General features: G+C 42.7%; 1 protein-coding gene across 2 annotated transcripts in view; it reads right to left on the bottom strand.

Annotated features, from left to right (window-relative positions):
* Positions 1–18,490, bottom strand: part of nkain4 (sodium/potassium transporting ATPase interacting 4) — a 47,442-nt gene that overhangs the window by 8,107 nt on the left and 20,845 nt on the right. For both annotated transcript variants that reach the window (XM_080469850.1, XM_080469849.1), the window contains exons 4-5: positions 15,256–15,456; positions 4,325–4,385 (exon numbers count right to left, since the gene is read on the bottom strand). In XM_080469850.1, coding sequence (XP_080325976.1) covers positions 4,325–4,385; positions 15,256–15,456 — 262 coding nt within the window. The remainder of the gene's footprint in view (positions 1–4,324; positions 4,386–15,255; positions 15,457–18,490) is intronic.

Here is an 18,490-nt window from a genome sequence, read left to right as displayed (position 1 = left end):
CAGAATGACCGTCCTCTGTTGAGGTAGGACGTTCACTCTTGTTATGATGGAAACTTTGTATTTCTAGTTTAGTTTTTTCTAAAGCGAAAAATTGCAGGGTGGGGGGTTTGCGTGTGTGTATTTTGGGTGGTTTGACGGGGAACATTGGATTTACTGAGTGAACGCAATTGAAACTCTGAACGAAACAGTGATGATTGCCAACAAAATGTATATCAACTAATTTTATTGAGCTACTTCAGTTTGAGCCTCCTGACATTGTTTATGTTGGTTCACTGTGTTGACCAACTAGGACTGTTTAACAACAGAACAATAGCTGATTTCATCAATGTGTTGTGTTTTTAGACATTTGACAAAGTGCTTGCTGCCAGAAGAGTTGGTACTAAATGCAGATTCATTAGATTATACTGCAGAAAGTCACCTTCAGTAAGTTATTCATAATTCTGATGATAAATTACTGCAATTTGTTCTCATGAAAACCAGCAGTTCAAACATGTCAGACTTCCAAACAGCTAATGTATTTTTGGGTATAATAATACCATATTTTTTACAAAATTGTCTTCCATAAATGTTTAGATTTTAGAATACAATTCTTCCATTTGGCATTGATCACACACAGTTGGTGTTGAGGAGCGAGGCGTAACAATAAATATACAAAACAGCCTAAACGTTTTGCACAGTTATGGCAGAGAAGTGCTTTCGTGTGCTTTTTTTTTTTACCTTTTCACTCTTTCAGAACCTGAGGATATACTGCCACCTGCACCTCCTGCATCTATCCATCCATGCCTCCGGTCTCTGTCTGCGGCGGAGGATTTTCTGCGGATGTGACTCAGCACAGAGGGCGGCAGCATAATTAGCAGACAAGCTAAAGCAAGCTTATCCCAGAGCTAGGCGGCTAACTCCATGACCTACTTTACAAAGAGGATTTTCCCCACCACTCACTCTGCCGGTTCGCCTGCTCACCACAGATAACTCTGTAAGAAATTCATACACACAAATACACACACACACCTCCACTAACACAGTCACACACAGTTATTCAACACGCACACACGCACACTCAGAAGAAGCTAAGAACACACAATGGGTAAAATAACAAGCATCATATACCATCAGCTCAGGGCCTGACATGGCTTTCTACTTTCATTACTGAGTGCGACTGTGTGTGTGTGCGTGCGTGCAGACATGTATTTTCTTTTGTGGGGACCTACAATTGCTTTGCATACTCACTTTAAGGGGGTTTGCTGCACTTGTGCAAACAAAAATCAAGCATCCATGGAGGAAGTTTTAGAGTTAGAGTTGGCGAGTTTAGTAACAGCCAGGTGACTATATATTATTGATATTGCAAATAACATCTGATGGCATGTCTTCCCGTTTGACTATAACTAGCGTCAGGTTAAGGTTGAGAGGACGTCTACAGAACATGAATAAGCTGATGTAAAGTCTCCAGAAAGGAGGAAGAATCAGGTGTGCGTGCGTGTGCGCGCGCATGTGTGCGTGCGTGCGATTATTTGATTCTTTACGCAAGCCTGAGCACTCAAATCTAACCAAGTCCTCTCCCTGGAGAGTGAGAGAGTGCTCGGCGTGAGAGGAATTCCTGTCTTATCTTCTTATTCGTGAAAAGCTCATCTTGTTTTGTGTTGTTTGTTCCCGCATATTGCCTCGTCTCCTTTTTCCGCTCTTGACTTGCTCCTGATAAACACCTCCCACCTCTCCCCTCGTGAAACTCTTCCTCTCATCTTCCCTTCTTCCATCTCTCCTGAGGCTTCCTTTTACCCTTCTTTTCTCAACGAGGCGCAATCAGCTGTGGAAGTTATTGACCAGCAGGTCGCTTAATGAGGCTGATACAACGAGTGACCAGAGACCTCTAACTTCTTACAAGCACACCTCATTAAAGCTCAAAAGCAGGCGATGCTGAGCGATACAGGGAGTGAGAGAGTGGATTTCTTAAATGCATCAAAATTGGATTGTGAGTCATAATTATTCCATGTTCTTCTGAAGAAACCAGGAATTGAAATGAAGCCAACGAGGAAAAAAGTACACAGAAGGTAAAAGTTCTGAGTAGGAGGAGAGATGCTGCGCATGGAGCTGAGTGCAGAAACCTGCTTTAATCTACACATCAAATGAAAGGAGAAAATGAGAGCAGAAAAGTGCATTTGCTGGGTTTTTTGTGTGCGTGTCTGCACACCTGTGACTGAATGAACAGTGTGTTCGTGCGTTCGTGCGTGCGTGCGTGCGTGCGTGCGTGCGTGCGTAGGCACAGGGCTGATTACAATAACAAAGACCTTGCACTTGGAAGCGATGTAGCAGCTACTAGATTATTAAAACCAATAAAACTCACACTATGTTCTCATTTCACCCCAATGGTTTTTTTATTTAAACAATAACAGCAACAAGAAAACCTTCCTTGTTGCCTTGTAGTTATTTTCGGTCTGGACAGTGTGGTTTTTAAAAAAAACACCGTCTTGGCCTGCAGTAATCAAAGGGAGCAACTGCGGCTTAGAGGTCACAAAAATCAAAAGGATGACAAGAAAGTTGTTCGGCAAGAGGGTTTTTTTTTTTTTTCCGTCAACCTGGCTGAAATAGTACTGGCTTCCAGGGATTCCTTCAGGCTAGCTGGTGATTAAGCGGTACAATCGGGGGCTGTGGGGGTGGAGCAGTTGGGTGGTGATGCTAACCACTCACAGCCACTGAGTCTCTGGTATGTGACCACCTAAGCACTGCCTGGGTCTCTGTAAGACTTGTCTACAGGAACACACACCGAAACCACATCAAAGGTCCCACAAACTACAAGAGTCTGCTGTTTAAGATGCAATTAGTGCATGTAGCCACTGTTTTCAGATCAAATTAGAGCTGAGATGTCTACAAAAGAGACATCAAAACAGTCCAGGGTCCAGATACTTGGGGATTATGAGACTCACTGTAGAAGTGAGAAGTCCTTACAATCCAGACTAGACTGCTTACCCTTTCAGCTGACTGTTTGACATCCAAGCTTTCATCATCCATTGAGCTTCAAACACTACGCTAAAACATTTTCAAAGGCAGAATGTGATGCGTGTGGGCATCGCTGTGCATCCTGGAGAGTTACTGCTGTGCTAATCAGATATTTATGACTCCCACTGACCCTCAGATCAAATGTTTCCTGACCTCTGATTGGCTAACCTCCAGCAGGACCTCTGACCTCTGACCTGCTGCCTACGAGGTCACAGAAGCTGGGTCATTTATCACAACTGTCCATCTCCACTTTCCTCATCGTCTCCGATGTCTCATGTCTTGGTTCCCTGCTGTCTTTTCCCACACCCTTTACTCCCTGAAAAAGTCAGTGAGTGCAGCTGAATTCTTACACTCATGTGACTCCAAGTTAAACACAGAGAACACAATATTCACAATTCTAAGATACCAGTGATGTCACTGACTAGCAACTGAAGTCTAATCTTGCTCCTGGTTGTAGCACTTGGTAATCAAGTGTAGGTACACTCATGCAAACACAGCGAGGACTCACACAGCATGAAGCCACTTCACACAAAGGATCTACATGTTTGAGTAGCTTCAAACACAAAGAGGGAAGGTGTGTGTGTGTGTGTGTGTGTGTGTGTGTGTGTGTGTGTGTGTGTGTGTGTGTGTGTGTGTGTGTGTGTGTGTGTGTGTGTGTGTGTGTGTGTGTGTGTGTGTGTGTGTGTGTGTGTGTGTGTGTGTGTGTGTGTGTGTGTATGTGCGTGTGTGTGCAAAAGAGTGATGGAGATGCATGGCGTATAAAAAGACCCACCCTAACCAGGCAGCAGGCAGCTGCAGTAACAGCAGAAAGAGCTCATGGAGGAGAGAAAGTGAGAAAAGCACAAGCTATGGTACTTAAAAAAAGAAAAGAGCAAATAACAGGTTCATGAAAACAGCAAAAGACCACACATAACTTGAGCAGGAGAGACCAGGCGACACGTGTGGATGTGAAAGGGAAAGGAAAGAATGGGCTGAAGGAGGTGTGGAGAAGGAACACATGGCTCCTTTGGTTCTGGAGGGAGAGAAGGTGAGAGGACCCAGCTGGTGTGGGGGAGGAAGGAGGGAGAGAGGGGAGAGCCAGAGCAGTGAGAGTGGGGTGGGATAGGGAAGGAGGAGGAGGAAGAAACATGTAGCTGAATTATCCTCATCTCGGGCATTTTTCTTTTCCGCTGTGTGAGTGGGTTTGGCTGGGAATCACTTATTGTTGCGAGGCTCCTTTTAAAGAACAAGTGTTTTTTGTGTGTGTGTGTGTGTGTGTGTGTGTGTGTGTGTGTGTGTGTGTGTGTGTGTGTGTGTGTGTGTGTGTGTGTGTGTGTGTGTGTGTGTCACTCACAGCTGTCCTCCTCTTCAGTGATAGCGCTGACAACATAACAGGCGTATACGAAGCCCAGGAGCTGTGAACACACAAACAAACAAGAGAGGTTAGACTCAGCAGAGCCAGCAGTGTGTGTGTGTGCGTGTGTGCGTGCGAGCGTGCGTGCGTATGTGTGCGTATGTGTGCACTTAAACAGCTGGGTTGTCTTCCATGGATACAATCATGATAAAACGTGTGTGTTCTCGGGGATTCTCCAGTGGGTGGAAAATTCAAAACAAGAGCTGAAAAGACCACATTACTGACAACTATAACTGCGAGCAAGTTTTAATAATCAAATGAACATTTAAATACATCAACAAGCAAAAATCACTGTGTCTTCTTTGTTTCATAACATTTTGAGATAGTTTTGGACCATTACAGTATTTGTTTTACAGTATACTAAAATGCCACTGTCAGACTGTCTAAATAAAGCGGATTTCAATGTTTATTATAATTGTTTCTCAGAGAATCTTTGGGAGGATGTGAATCCTCCACCTGATGTCTGGTTGATGAAAGCATCACAGTGAAGCTAATGCACAAACGCTATCATAAAGATATCTTTAAAACAACATTAGCCAGCTTTCCGGGCCTGTTAAAGAGGCCAGATGGTGTCTTAGTAAAGTTTTCCTGAACATGTGCAAATCTAATTTCAACATCCTCAGAGAAGTTCAAGCTGATCTCTAACTTTTGCTACAAGCTCTACAGGTCTGTGTAACAAAGTTTTGAAACGTTATCCACATCATGGCACTGTTTTCGAGAAATATGCAGCAATTTGCAGCAGAATAACCTCTACAAAGTTCATTTCATTTCGTTTTTTTTTATTTCAAACATGCCCAAAACAAAATATCAGTGAACGAGAAACAGCAGAACAATATCATCTGGTTGCATATCCGAAAAGGAGTGGGAAGAAATTTAACTTATTAAATCCGACACCTTCTCTATGAATAATATTGAATTTCTTTGGCTACCATTTATATATTAAGCTTAATTGAACATGTTAGATATAATTTATTGTCAACTTATTATGTTGACATGAATATTACATGTACCGCTCAAAAATGCAGGTTAAAGTAGAAACTAATTACAATGGATGATTCCTTAAAGGATGGGAAACAAAAATAATACTATCATTATTAGTAGAAGTAGTAGTAGAAGTATTATTATTATTATTATTATTATTATTATTATTATTATTATTATTATTATTATGATTATTATGTTATCAAACATGTGGCACAAATAAACAATTTACATTTACAATTCTATTCATGACAAGAAGTGTCAGAATGTATTTTCTAATTTCATTTCAGGGGCGTTAACTTCAAAGCCTTGACAATGATGCTTTGAAATGACTGGATATGTGCTTCTTCACTGTAATAAATTGCCTTCCAGGTTGATATGAGTTCTGGTTTTCTTCACAGACACACTACAAAGAGGACTTGAGCATACGAGCCGCACACATGTGAGCAAACAGCAGTGAGAGTAGCTCCTGGAAGTGGCAGATGGCTGTCATGGACTCAGAGACAGACACAGCGAGTCTCTCCATCCATCCATCCATCATCTGGCACTCTGCCATGCCAATTAAAACAGCGGCGGGCACGCTGCCCTCCTCTGACGCTGGGTTCACAAACACAGGACCCGGGGGGAAATGGCTGTGTGTGTGTGATGATGACTATTTATGTTACACCCAGTCATTCTGTACCTTAACTTGGCGGATGTAATTATAGATGGGACAAAGATAACACGCTCCACTGGCCTTTCGTCTCACTCATTTGGGGCTTATTCCATTTTCCACGTCTGCATTGCCTGCTGCTTTTGTTAAAGTTAGTCCAGATGTATGTATACAAGAAGTCCAAATCAGGATTTAAATGCAGGTGTGAGGTCTTATTAAAAAAAAAAAAGACAGTGATTCTCTGTGTGTAAAGGAAAGATAAGATATAAAACTACTCTTTCTGTTTCTCAGGAGCTGAATTTATTTTTCAGTCTAGGATCTAATTGCCGGTCTCACCCCATCCATTACAGTGGCAGTGAAATGGAGGTGAATTAGCATATGTATAAAGCCAGTGTCAAACACAAGATGGTGTTAACAGCAGGGGGCACACCCTGTTTTTCAATTGTATTGTGTCACTGGGGGCATCCATGTGTGTTTTTCTATCCCAGCAGAAGTGTGTGCTTGCATGAGTTAATATTCATGCACGTTTGTTTAATTTTCATGAGGGCGTCTGGTTTCTGCAGTCCGTGGCCGCATCAAACGGCACTGTCAAAATATTACACTGTCTGTGTTACAATGGGTCAAAATGGTTTCTAAATATTAACTTTTAGTGGCAAAATGAGGTTTTGGGCTGCCAGAATAAAAATTTTTTAAAAAGAAGCTTCATGTGATGACTCAGGCACATTTTAAACAACATTTTCTAGTGATGGAAAACATTCACTGCTTATTGGCTGTTCAATTACATAATAATAGTATTCAGTCACTAAATATGGCTTCCAGGGTGCAATGTTTTAAAAACACACTGGTCTTCAACTCTGTGTTTAGACGGACAACTGAACTTTTCTGAAACCCTGAGTACTACACCTGCATAGGTATTTGTTCATCTGCACATGTCTGAGTAGATGAACAACAATAAACATGGAGCAATCCAGAGTACTTGTGCTGCTCCAGCACCTCCAACAAAGTGAAGATTTACTAAAACATCATCTGGATCACACGTGGAGACTCACTTCTTCACAGTTCCGTGGCCTTGACTTTAGAGAAGCGGACATGGGATTGGAAGTTCATGCGTTTGAATGCCACACCTGACAGTTTACTATTGTGGGTCACCTGACTATGACCCTTGACCCTCATGATCTGTGCGCACTGTGGCAGCCCACCACTCCTTGCACATGTGGATGGGTTAAATGCAAAGAAGGATCAATAAAATCTGCCTTCTTTTTTAAAGGAGCTTGCATGTTTACATCATCCTGTTCTGTGCGCATGAGTGGTTGGCTGCATCACAAAAAAAACAGCACCAGCTAGTGTCCTGACATGTGAAATAACAGCTTTGACAGCACGATGCGCAAACTCGGGGGTACGCAACAATTCTGTGGCGTCTTCTGTTAGCTGTTGTAGCTTTATTAGTAGAGTGGCTGGTGTCCTGATCCCAAGGTGAGTGTTTTAATTTCCACTTCTGCCCTGTCCATTTGTTTAAGTATCTTTGTGTGGGACAACAGAGCTTAAGTTTCCGCTCAACACTAGACCACCGCCGTCACCACTCGCTGCGTGACTGGGTGAATGTGACTGCTCGTGAACAGTGTAACTAACCAAAACGCACCATGGAAGTAAAGTTTAAGTTCAATTTTTTTTACTCATACAATGCAAACATGGTGCTTTAAGAGGTCAGACATCACACAGAATAAGGATGGTGCAGTCAAGTGTTCAGCCATTAAAGTGACTGACAGCCACAAAGTTCTCACACTGCCAGTTATGGCTGATCTTAAACCATTCTGTCTTCCACTCCTCTTTTATATCACTTCCATAATTTACTGCGATGTACATGGAGCTAATAAGATCAGAGGGGTGAACACTTGGTGGCTTTTTGCTGGAGGCGGCAGCCAATATAGGTCAGTGTCCTCAATAACAACTGACAATTCCACTTATGCATGGTTGCATATTAAGTGTCCTTAAACAGAGCTAATAAAATGCCTGCCCGTCTCTCACACACCCTCTCCCAGCTTGCTCCACTGATGTCCTCCTGTCACTTCAAGAGTTCAGGGATCATTTTAGAAATTAATGTCATATTAATTAAGCTCATAAAGCCCCGCGTGTCCTCTGTGACTGGATCCCTGTCTGTCCGTTAGAACGTGCCACACTAAAGGGAACTTCTTTCGCCTGCCAATCATCCGCAGTGCTCCTTGTACTCTCCGCTTCACCCCTTTTTTTCTTTATGTTGGCTACTTTCTCCACTGCTGGTGTCCAGGTCAATGTCACTTTGGAATATGCAAATCTCTTCTGCCATCTTAAGTGTTGTACAAGTTACTGACAATTAGTCTGATTGATTAGTTTCTACTTTACTAAATATAGAAGTTAATTCATGAGTTACATCAAATAAAAAAGAGAACTGGTCACTTGGGAAAGTATCTCTTGTGTGTTAATGGTCCAAACAGACATCATTCATGTTGCTTTCGAGAGGACTGAGGCCCCTTTTTACGTGGCAACGGAAAACTTTCATTGCATTTTGGGGGTTAATTTACACTACAGCGGTGCTAGTGTAAAACCTAAAAACTCAACTTTTTCAAAAGACCCTGACTCTCTGTCTCCAAGTTTAAGATAATGATAATGTTATATTGTGCATCGCATATTGTAGTATTTCACTCTTATACTGTATTATAAATATATTGTCTCACATTAGTACCACCTTCAGTCCTTATAAAGTTCAACAGTAAGTAAATTAAAGTGAAGGCTAATATCACAATTGGAAGACAACACTCTGTAAACAATCCAGGTTAAGCTCTCCATTCATGAATATTAATAATGTAATTTGCATCTAAAATAGGTCTGTTCAAGCTCAACCAGCAGAAGGAAAAATAAAATAACCCACAGCAACACTTGATAAGTAGCCCAGTTCTGCGGGAAAACCTCCGACTTTGAAACCCTGAAAGTGACAACACAGACAAGGACAGCAACTCTGCGACTGTTCACAGAATTTTATAATGTCTTGTTCCCTTTCTGAAAACCTCTGAGGGTCTGGATTTGACAGCGTTTCCAGTGAGGAACACTCTACTCTTCATGTTTCATACTTCCTCTCACAGCTCCCAGAAATAAGTAAGAAAGTTGTAAACCGGACACAAAACTTTAACGCTTGATCCAGGAGAGTGGCTATAGAGCCTCATTTTATCGGGAAGTGTCACTTACTATTTACTGTACAGCAGAAGAAATTCTATTCAGATGAAGGGGCGTGTGTGTGTGTGTGCATGTGTGTGTGAAGACGACCTGCTGCTGCTGCTGAGCTAAAAAAAAGAAGAAAAGGTCTGCTTGTATTTGCATAGGCTAATGAAGGTCAGGCTTGTTCTGAGCGTGTTGGTCCAGAAAGGAACATAAGAACCTTTGACAACACATTCACACTGCACATCAGAGCTGATGAACGTACTTCATGATGGGGACTTACAACTTATTCTGAGACAAATGAGGGACACAATGTTCCCGCAGAGGTGATGAAAATGTCATTAGTTGGAGGGAATTTGATCATAAGACAATGATAATAATGCTCAACCTGATTATACTAGTATAAAAAAAATAGGAAATGTGAGGTTAACTTCACACGGGCAAAGGTCTTATCAGGCTAAATTACCAACAAAGATGTTTCCTTTTAGTCGGGAACCAAGTGGCAGAATGACCATTCAACCAACTGACTATCAATATCACTGGAATACTAAACATCAACAAGATTCGCAAGTTTCAGCTTAAAAGTAAAAACCAATATCTTCCCAATATTCACATCATATTCCGATGTTAATTCACAACAAAGGGAGATTAATAGATTGTTCAAACTATATGAAATATTAATGACACTCATTATTGGTGGCAGCCGGAGATAATCTTTAATTCTTCTATTTGTTTGTGCTTTTGGCAGTTTGTGTTCTCATACAGGTGGAGAGTGACCAGTGCAGACCAGTGCAGTGATGGATATCTGCATCGATCTACAAGGTAATTAACACACTATTGATTGTGGCTCACTGTCAGGAGAAAACTCACCAAGAGCACTATAATGGAAGGAATTTACAGGCAATATACACAAGATGGAATAGAGGAAGAGGAACAGCACGAGGAGGAGGAGGAGGAAGGGATAGAGAAAGGTGGTGCAGATGTCCTGTAGGTTAATTACACAAGACGTTCAGCCTGACAAAAAGGAGCAAGCTTTGCTGCAGAATATTTGTGTGCGTGCGTGCGTGCGTGCGTGCGTGCGTGCGTGCGTGCGTGCGTGCGTGCGTGCGTGCGTGCGTGCGTGTGTGTGTGTGTGCGTGTGCGTGTGCTCGCTTACATTTGGACAGGGGGGTGGGGGTGGTAAAGAACAGGTGGATGTGGTCTCTGTAGTCTGAACCTCATCATGGTTTGCCATTACACATGCAGCTGTGTGCTGACATAGGAACACACACACACGCACACACACACACACACACACACACACACACACACACACACACACACACACACACACACACACACACACACACACACACACACACACACACACACACACACACACACACACACACACACACACAGTGGGGCCGTTAAGAGTCTGTAGTGCTGATTTGCATCTTCTGCATAAAGTAACCGCAGACAGCAGCATGCTAATGTAACAAACACAAGAGGCAGCCCTCTGCATGAAGAACGACCAACACAGCTTGATTTTCACACACACATCAACAAAATACGAGGTCTGACTGAGAAATGGGAAACTAATGAAGGCAAAGCAAGAAAGGAAATAAAGCAGTTACTTGAACAATAAGTGAGCATCACGTTCAGTGTAAGGTTTTTACATTTTGATTTAACCCCCTTGCATTAATGACATGAACACTGATGTGTTTTGCCCCTTTGCCATGAAAAAAGGCAATTTTTTTTTCTAAAGTTAGTGCAAAATTTTTTTTTTTAAATCACCTCACTGATTATTTTATGTTGACAGTCTAGTGACAATTTGGCAAATATTCACAGTACCAATAAAACACATGACACTTTGGGATCATGTTTAGTAACCCATGTGGCAAATAGCCCATTACAGTTCATTACAATAGTAATGAATTGTGTATGAGATGAGTCAACCATATTTTACTACTTGTTACAGAAATCTATCATCTTCAACATATAAATCTACTATACATGAGGATTTCTGTTGAGTTTTACACTTTTATTATTTCTTTTTCTGTAATAATCCATTTGTATTTGACCTACACACGCTGGGAGCAGTGGATTGCTGTGGTGCAGCACCTGGGGATTTGATAGATGTCCTGTGCATCGCTCAGGGACCCACAGTAGCAACATGTCAGTAGGAGGATTTGAACCTGCAAACCTTCCGGACAAAAGCTTCTGTCATCTCCAGGCCGCTACTGCGCCACAAAAAAGAAACGTATTAGATGTAGCAGATGATGTTTACCACAGGTTTCATTTTAAATACATGAAATGGTGTTGTTTTTTTGGTTTATTTGACTTTTGTGGCATTAAAAATTCTCAGGTTTATAAAAGGGTTAAAGCTTGTTTTTTACCTCCAAGCTCTGTTCAGTTCTCTCGTCTTATAACTTTTTGTAAGGCGTTTAAAAAGACCAAATATCAGATTAAAATTAATCTAAGGAAAATCCATTTCCCTGCAACACAGATTAACAATTAAAGCTGTTGGCCGAGACAGACTTTGAAGTGTAATGGCGGCCAGTCTTGTTTTTATGATATACTGAGAGTAGCCTGGCACAGTGTTCAGTGGTCCAATGGAGACTAATTCTCTGCTCTAGTGTCGGGGTCTTTCTCTTCTCCTCCCTGTTTTTGGCAGCAGCAGCAAAACGCCCTAATAACTGCTCACTACAGCATCATAAGTCTATAATCCCGGGATCTTTATAATCCTCTGAAGCAGATGCTGTAAAACTTGCGGTGCAGAAAGAGAGCAGTTAACACGCAGTGTCTGTGCTGACAGACTGCAGAGGCGCTTCATGCTATAACCGGACAACGCATGGCCGCATCGTGACTCCAGACAAATTAATGGAGGTACATCAAACATCTCTCAGGTGACTTTAGCATGCAGCAGACGTACAAACGGACAACAGATCCATCTCCGGTTGTAATAGTTTTTAAACTAATGGATTTGCAAACACGATCTCTGATCTCTTGAGGAGATGATACATGGAGTCCAGCTGTTTTCATGCTGCTAAGCTAAGTGAACCTCAACAACCACAAGACACACACATAGAGATATGGCTGGTAAACGCACGTCAGAGCAGTAATCACAGGGGACGGTGGGGGACGGGGGGGGGGACGGGGGGGGGTACTCTCACCAGTGGAGCTGGCGGCACCCTCCCATCAACCGGGGTTTTGTTTCCCTTCCTCATATTACCCTGGCATCTGGTGTTAAACCAGCAGCGCCTCAACGTGAACATCAGACCGACACAACAAAGTCACCTAAACTCCAGGGGAAGCAGGAGGAGGAACAAAAGTGACAGTGAGAGCCAGAAAAGCAGAGCAGGAAAAAAAAAAATACACAGTCATTTGGAGAGAATTTCATTGACATGAAGGTCAAATACTGTGAGATCCAGGCAGGAAAAAGAAGACAGGAAGACGGCCTGACCTGAGAGACTATGATGGTGTGTGTGTGTGTGTGTGTGTGTGTGTGTGTGTGTGTGTGTGTGTGTGTGTGTGTGTGTGTGTGTGTGTGTGTGTGTGTGTGTGTGTGTGTGTGTGTGTGTGTGTGTGTGTGTGCATGAAAATAGAGGAAGAGAGTTATGGAACGACACAATGACGCAGAGTGCCATTTCTCCTGTTATCAACTTCCAGGCGAGGCAGGTTTCCAGGGAATGGAGATGCAACAGAAGAAAGCAAAGAAAGCACTGCCTGTAGCAGCAATAACCCAGGTCAAATGATATCATATCAGTGTGTGTGTGTGTGTGTGTGTGTGTGTGTGTGTGTGTGTGTGTGTGTGTGTGTGTGTGTGTGTGTGTGTGTGTGTGTGTGTGTGTGTGTGTGTGTGTGCGTGTGTGTGGGAGCACTTTGCTCGGCTGTTTTATGACAAGCTCAGCAGCTCTGACAACCCCTTGACATCTTTCAATTCTCCTTTCACTGTGTAAGAGTTATGTCTACAGATGTAACCTGAATATCACGTCTCACAGCACGTTTTGTGTTCTCCAGAACATTTCTACACTTCATCTCACCGGAGATGTTTTCTCAGACTCCACTGTTTTATTTAACACTGAAGGCGGTACTCAGGAGCAAAAAGAAGAAGGCAGGAAGGAGGTAGGGAGACAGACAAAGGGACGGACAGAGAGAGAGAGAGAGAGAGAGAGAGAGAGAGAGAGAGAGAGAGGTGGATTTTACTCTCACTGCACTGACAATATAATTTGTCACTATTACGACAATAGTAAAGAAACAGTCATATGGATTCAGTTAAGGAAAGAGGGAATCGTACAGGAGGAGCACAATATCCCCGCCAGTGATAAATGAATAATACATTATCCCCATTTGAACAGGTTGTCTCTACTTCAAGCTCATCCTTTAAATTGTGAAGTTACTTTTGGGCGGAATCTTGCCTGCAGCAGCAATAAGCGACACAACACACTGCCTTCGACAGATCCAAAGCCTCACTTCTGAATTGTTTCCTTCAAGCTCACGACAAATCCGAGCAGATAAATGGCCGTGATGCTTCCATTACTGGCCAATGGATCCACATTTTTCATCTTAATGAAACATGCTCCACGGAGTCCAAACTAAATATTTAATGGGCTCTCGCTGCGACCTTGAAACCCTCAAACAAAGACAAAGGGACACTCTTTCTTTCATTTTTTTTTTGATGCCTTCTTTCTGTGTGGTTGTTCTCTTCTTAGAGAAAGCAAAAACCACAAGAACAATGGCCTTTTAAAGGACTTCATCCGCCTGAGAGGAGGCGAGGATTCAGGAAAAGTTATGTCACTCCTGACACCAGGATTTTAGCACCAATTTCACTGCTTCTCCAGGAATCTGCTCTCAGGGAGCTGCAGTTGAACGCTTGGTTGGCCAATGCCATGTAAAACTTCTGGCAAAGAGGCAGCGTGTCGCACAGAGAGGAGTCAGAGTCCAAGTGTGGAAAGGAATAAGCCATTTCGATGCCTATAGCGCGAAGGCTAATGAGGCTCAGAGAGAGCAGCGCCCATGAAGTGAGGTCAGCCATTTTATTACTTCTCTCCACAGGGGTGGGGGGGATGAATGGTACAATCCACCGCTTCTCCACACTGAGTCCCTCAGCCAGCCTCTAATGTGCTGTGGAGTTAACAGTGTTCTCCCAGGTGTAAATTATTCCAAGATTAGACGATAAGAATAAAAAGCCAACAGGACTCTGAAACCCTCCGCAGGTAGATGGTTGGAGGCTGATAAAGCTGCTCTCTCTTTCTGTGTGTCCCCTACTGCCACCATTAACCACTCCACATGTGCGGAGGAGACACTGACTGTGAAACACAGAGGTGCGTGTGTATCACAGTCGAGTCAAAGTGTAAGTGAATGCTGGAGTGAGTAAATGTGTGCCATTGTGCATGACTGAGCCCCGAGTACCTGCTGCGCTGGCAGCCAGCACCGTGCTGGCACCGGTCCAAGGGGAGGTGAGCCGGTCATGCATGGGTTTGTGCAAATGTGCACGCTGGCAGGATGCAAGTTTCTGATGTATCGATAGCGAGCCGCATAAAGAGGCCAAACACGGCCCTTTTTCAGTGCAACCTGTTAGCAGCTGGCGGGTCGGAGCGTCAGCGAGACAAAACAACAGATCAATTTTTCATTCAGCGAGCGGGGCAGAGGAAGGGAGGCTCCGAAAGACAAAATAACAGTGGAACTGCAATGAGGAAAGCGCTTGAATGGAAAGAAAAACATCATCTTCCTTTCCATCATGTTGCTCTCCCTCGCACATAAATCCCACAGCCTGTAATATGGAGAGTTTCTGGGATGTGGCGAACAGACTTTACTCACAGAGCAGGTTATTCACTGCTTTATTACTCTCAAAGCACTTCACACTACCACTAACATTCACACAATTACACACCGTTGGCTACCGAGGTGCTATATAACAGTAGTAACTTTGGGCTCAGAGGTTTCCGCCGCAGAACAGTTTGGCACATTTATCAGCAGCGATGTAGAGCCAACTGCCAACCTCGGAATAGGAGGACACCCCGTAAAGCTGAACCGCAGCCGAATGATGTTATTAACTTATACTCACGGCAATCAAGATCTGCGTGCTGCTGTGCATGACCTCGATGTACTGGTAGTCCATGAGGCAGCCCATGACGGTGATGTAGGAGTGACTCTCTGTGGTGCGGACCCCCGGAGCCTGAGGCATCTCCCTCCTCACACAGCCGGGCCCGTGCTCGCTCCACCAGGAGTGATGGGCCGAGATGTTGAATGTCAGCAGGTCACTGTCCTGCAAGATTCAGAAAGAGATCTTTAATAATGAAATAGCAACAATATTTCATTTCGATGACATCGTTTTTGAGTTACAAAGAGATTTCATACAACTTTAGGATGATGAGCAGACGATCTGATTGATGGAAAATCCATCCATCGATTAAACTTCTATACTGCTTCATCCAAAACCGAGAGTCACAGGACCTGGAGCCAGCTATGGTGAAGGCAGATTTCACTCCTGACTGGTCACCAGTGGGTCACAAGGCAAATACACTCACATTCACACCTCCACATTTTACAGACCACGACTGATCTCGAATGTAGCATTTTGAACTGTGACAGGAAAGCGGACCGCCCAAAGAAAACCCATACGCAGGGAAAACATGCAAACATTATATAGAAATCCATATAAACCGGAAGTCAAACTAAGAAATGATTGCTTTGAGGCCAGAAAGCTTACTCCTGTGCCACCGTGCGACTCTCATTTTTATAATAACAAAATTTCAAGAGACAACGAGCATAACTGTGAAAACCTACAGCCAAAGTTGCCTCATCCGTGCCAGCACCCACAGCTAAAGATGTACCATGGTTTCTCCAAGTGTGAACAATATGCCAGGAGTTGGCAGGTGATGTTTAAAGGGATTAATTCTGAGGAAATGTTGTCATCTGGCCTGATGGTGGAACTGGAAGAAAGATGATTCAACCAACTTGAGGCAGAAAGGTTTTTGAATCAGGAAGCTGTAAATATGTAAGAGAAATATTTAACAAAAATCCCACATGCCAGCCTCAGAGTGGCTGCAGAGTTAAACTAAAAGAGTAATTAGGATGCACACTGGATAAAGGCCTCCAACATATAAGCATTCTGCACCATGCCCAGCATCAAGGCCCACAACATCTTAGTATTTATGCATGGAACCCTGCAGAAGTGAAACAACAAACCCTGTCACCAGAGTCATGCTGTTAGCGGCAATAAAAAATAAAAAATAATAAATCCCATTGTCTTATATAAGCACAAACAGGAGCTATCATTTCAGATTCAGCATTTTAAAAATTTCTGTGGCGTTTAAACTGTAAAGGAAACAACACATTTAATTGAATCAGATACATACGTGCCTTCTCAAAAAGCAATGCACTAATTTCTACCGGTGATTTGCAGACTTCATAGTCAACAGTGAATAAATAAAATCTGAGTGATGTTCCTGTTTGACATTTTTGCGGTGTGTGTGTTTTTATTTTTTTTTTCTGCTGCTGCTGCGGGCGCTACAAATTAAATTTCATTAATTTATATTGTTTTGGGCTGAAGGCAGAAATCTAAAGAGAGAGATATCTGAAAATAAGGGCAGACAAAATAAAAACCTTTTGGATTTAAATAAAGCATTTGTTGAATATAATTAATAGTGGAAAAAACGCAACGATCAGGACGAGTGTCAAACAGTAGCCCAGATCCATGGAGTCTGAGAATCCCATCCAAACCAATGAACAGTATTCTAGTACAGATTCTGAGTAAATTTGGACTTTTTCTTCAATCTACTGCCACTTCACAGCCTCCATTATATACATTGAGGAAATCAAGCATCAAATATGTATATTTATGTGCAACTCTAGCAAACTATGTTCAATTTGCTCACAACCACATGAGCCCACCCACACAGACACTCACGCCAATCAATACCCCAATAGAGCAATCTACCCCTGCATCTGCCCCTCGGTGACAAGACATGCATTATTAAAAGAGCCGAGTGCTGTCAGGAAATATCTCTAATTCCAATCAACGCGCAGTTGCATCAACAGCACATAGATGAAAACACTGTCAGCGGCTCATAACAACAGATCTGTGACAGACTAACGTCCTGGACAGTATTTCAACATTGGATCGTCTGCTCTTGTTCGCCATCTCTCTGTCACTTTCTCTCACACGGCCACAAAAACGCGGGTGGTTGAAGGTCAACAGGTAGGACAGTGAAGACTAATGACTTGACAGATGCCATTGATTGATCCTACGCGCTGAGGAAACCGTCTCTATCCAGGCTGCGTCCGCACTCATGGCTGCAGCGCGCCAGCAGTCGATACTGAAGAAGCTTTCGGCAACTTACTGTCAGGAGTGTGTTTGTTCTGCTCCCAGTCAGCCCACAGCACACACATCCTGTCATATCATAGATTCAAGGTTAGTCTAATCACTCCAAACTATTTTCTTTGACAAAAGTCGATACTTATTGAAAGGGAATCCAGCTTGTGTACTCCACAGAGGCACATATATAAAGCTAAACATCAATAATTAGAATCTAGTTTTCAAGGATTTCAAGTTTCCAAAATACAGTAATTGTATTTGTGTGCTTGCACGGGGGAAGACATCTGAAGACTTCACTGATTGATGAGTCTTCACATAGATGTGCACGTGTAGTGGTTGTGTATTGATTGGGGAGCTGGAAAGACTCAGTGGAAATGTTGGCCTGTTATAATTATCGAAATAAAGTGTACAGTCTCAGTATGAAGTGTGTGAGGGATAACCCAGAAGGAAACTTGAAGCTGAAAACTGCACATTGTTTTAGACAGAACAAAAAATCCGGTCAGTGGCATGCAAAAGTATATAGACTTACACAATGTGCCATAATTGTGAAGCTGAACAAAATTGATAGATGGTTTTGTAATTTTTCTGATGAATAATAATTATAACCACATATTTGTGGTTGTAATGTGACAAAATGTGGAAAAGTTCAAAGGGCATGAAAACGTTCAAGCAACTGTAGAGAACTAAGAACTAATCGTTCAATGTTTGACTGGGAACTCGGAGAACATCATTTCATTTTGAATGTGTGTGGTCAAAAAGAAAACTTTCGACAATTTTATGTAGGAATGTAACAAAGGTTACAATCCTGTATCTAAAAACACAAGACATAGGGTATCAGAAAGAGTGAATATTTAAGCGTTTAAAACAGCAATACAGGTTCAACACTGAGGCCCTGTTTACACGACAACGTTTCACGTGACAACACCTAATCCGCCAAAAACAAAGTGGGGGCGTTTACTCTGCAGGAGCGGACACAGAGACA

The sequence above is a fragment of the Lipophrys pholis genome (genome assembly GCF_963383615.2).
Source record: "Lipophrys pholis genome assembly, chromosome: 8".
NCBI lineage: Eukaryota > Metazoa > Chordata > Actinopteri > Blenniiformes > Blenniidae > Lipophrys > Lipophrys pholis.
This window is presented reverse-complemented; position numbering and strand designations above follow the sequence as displayed.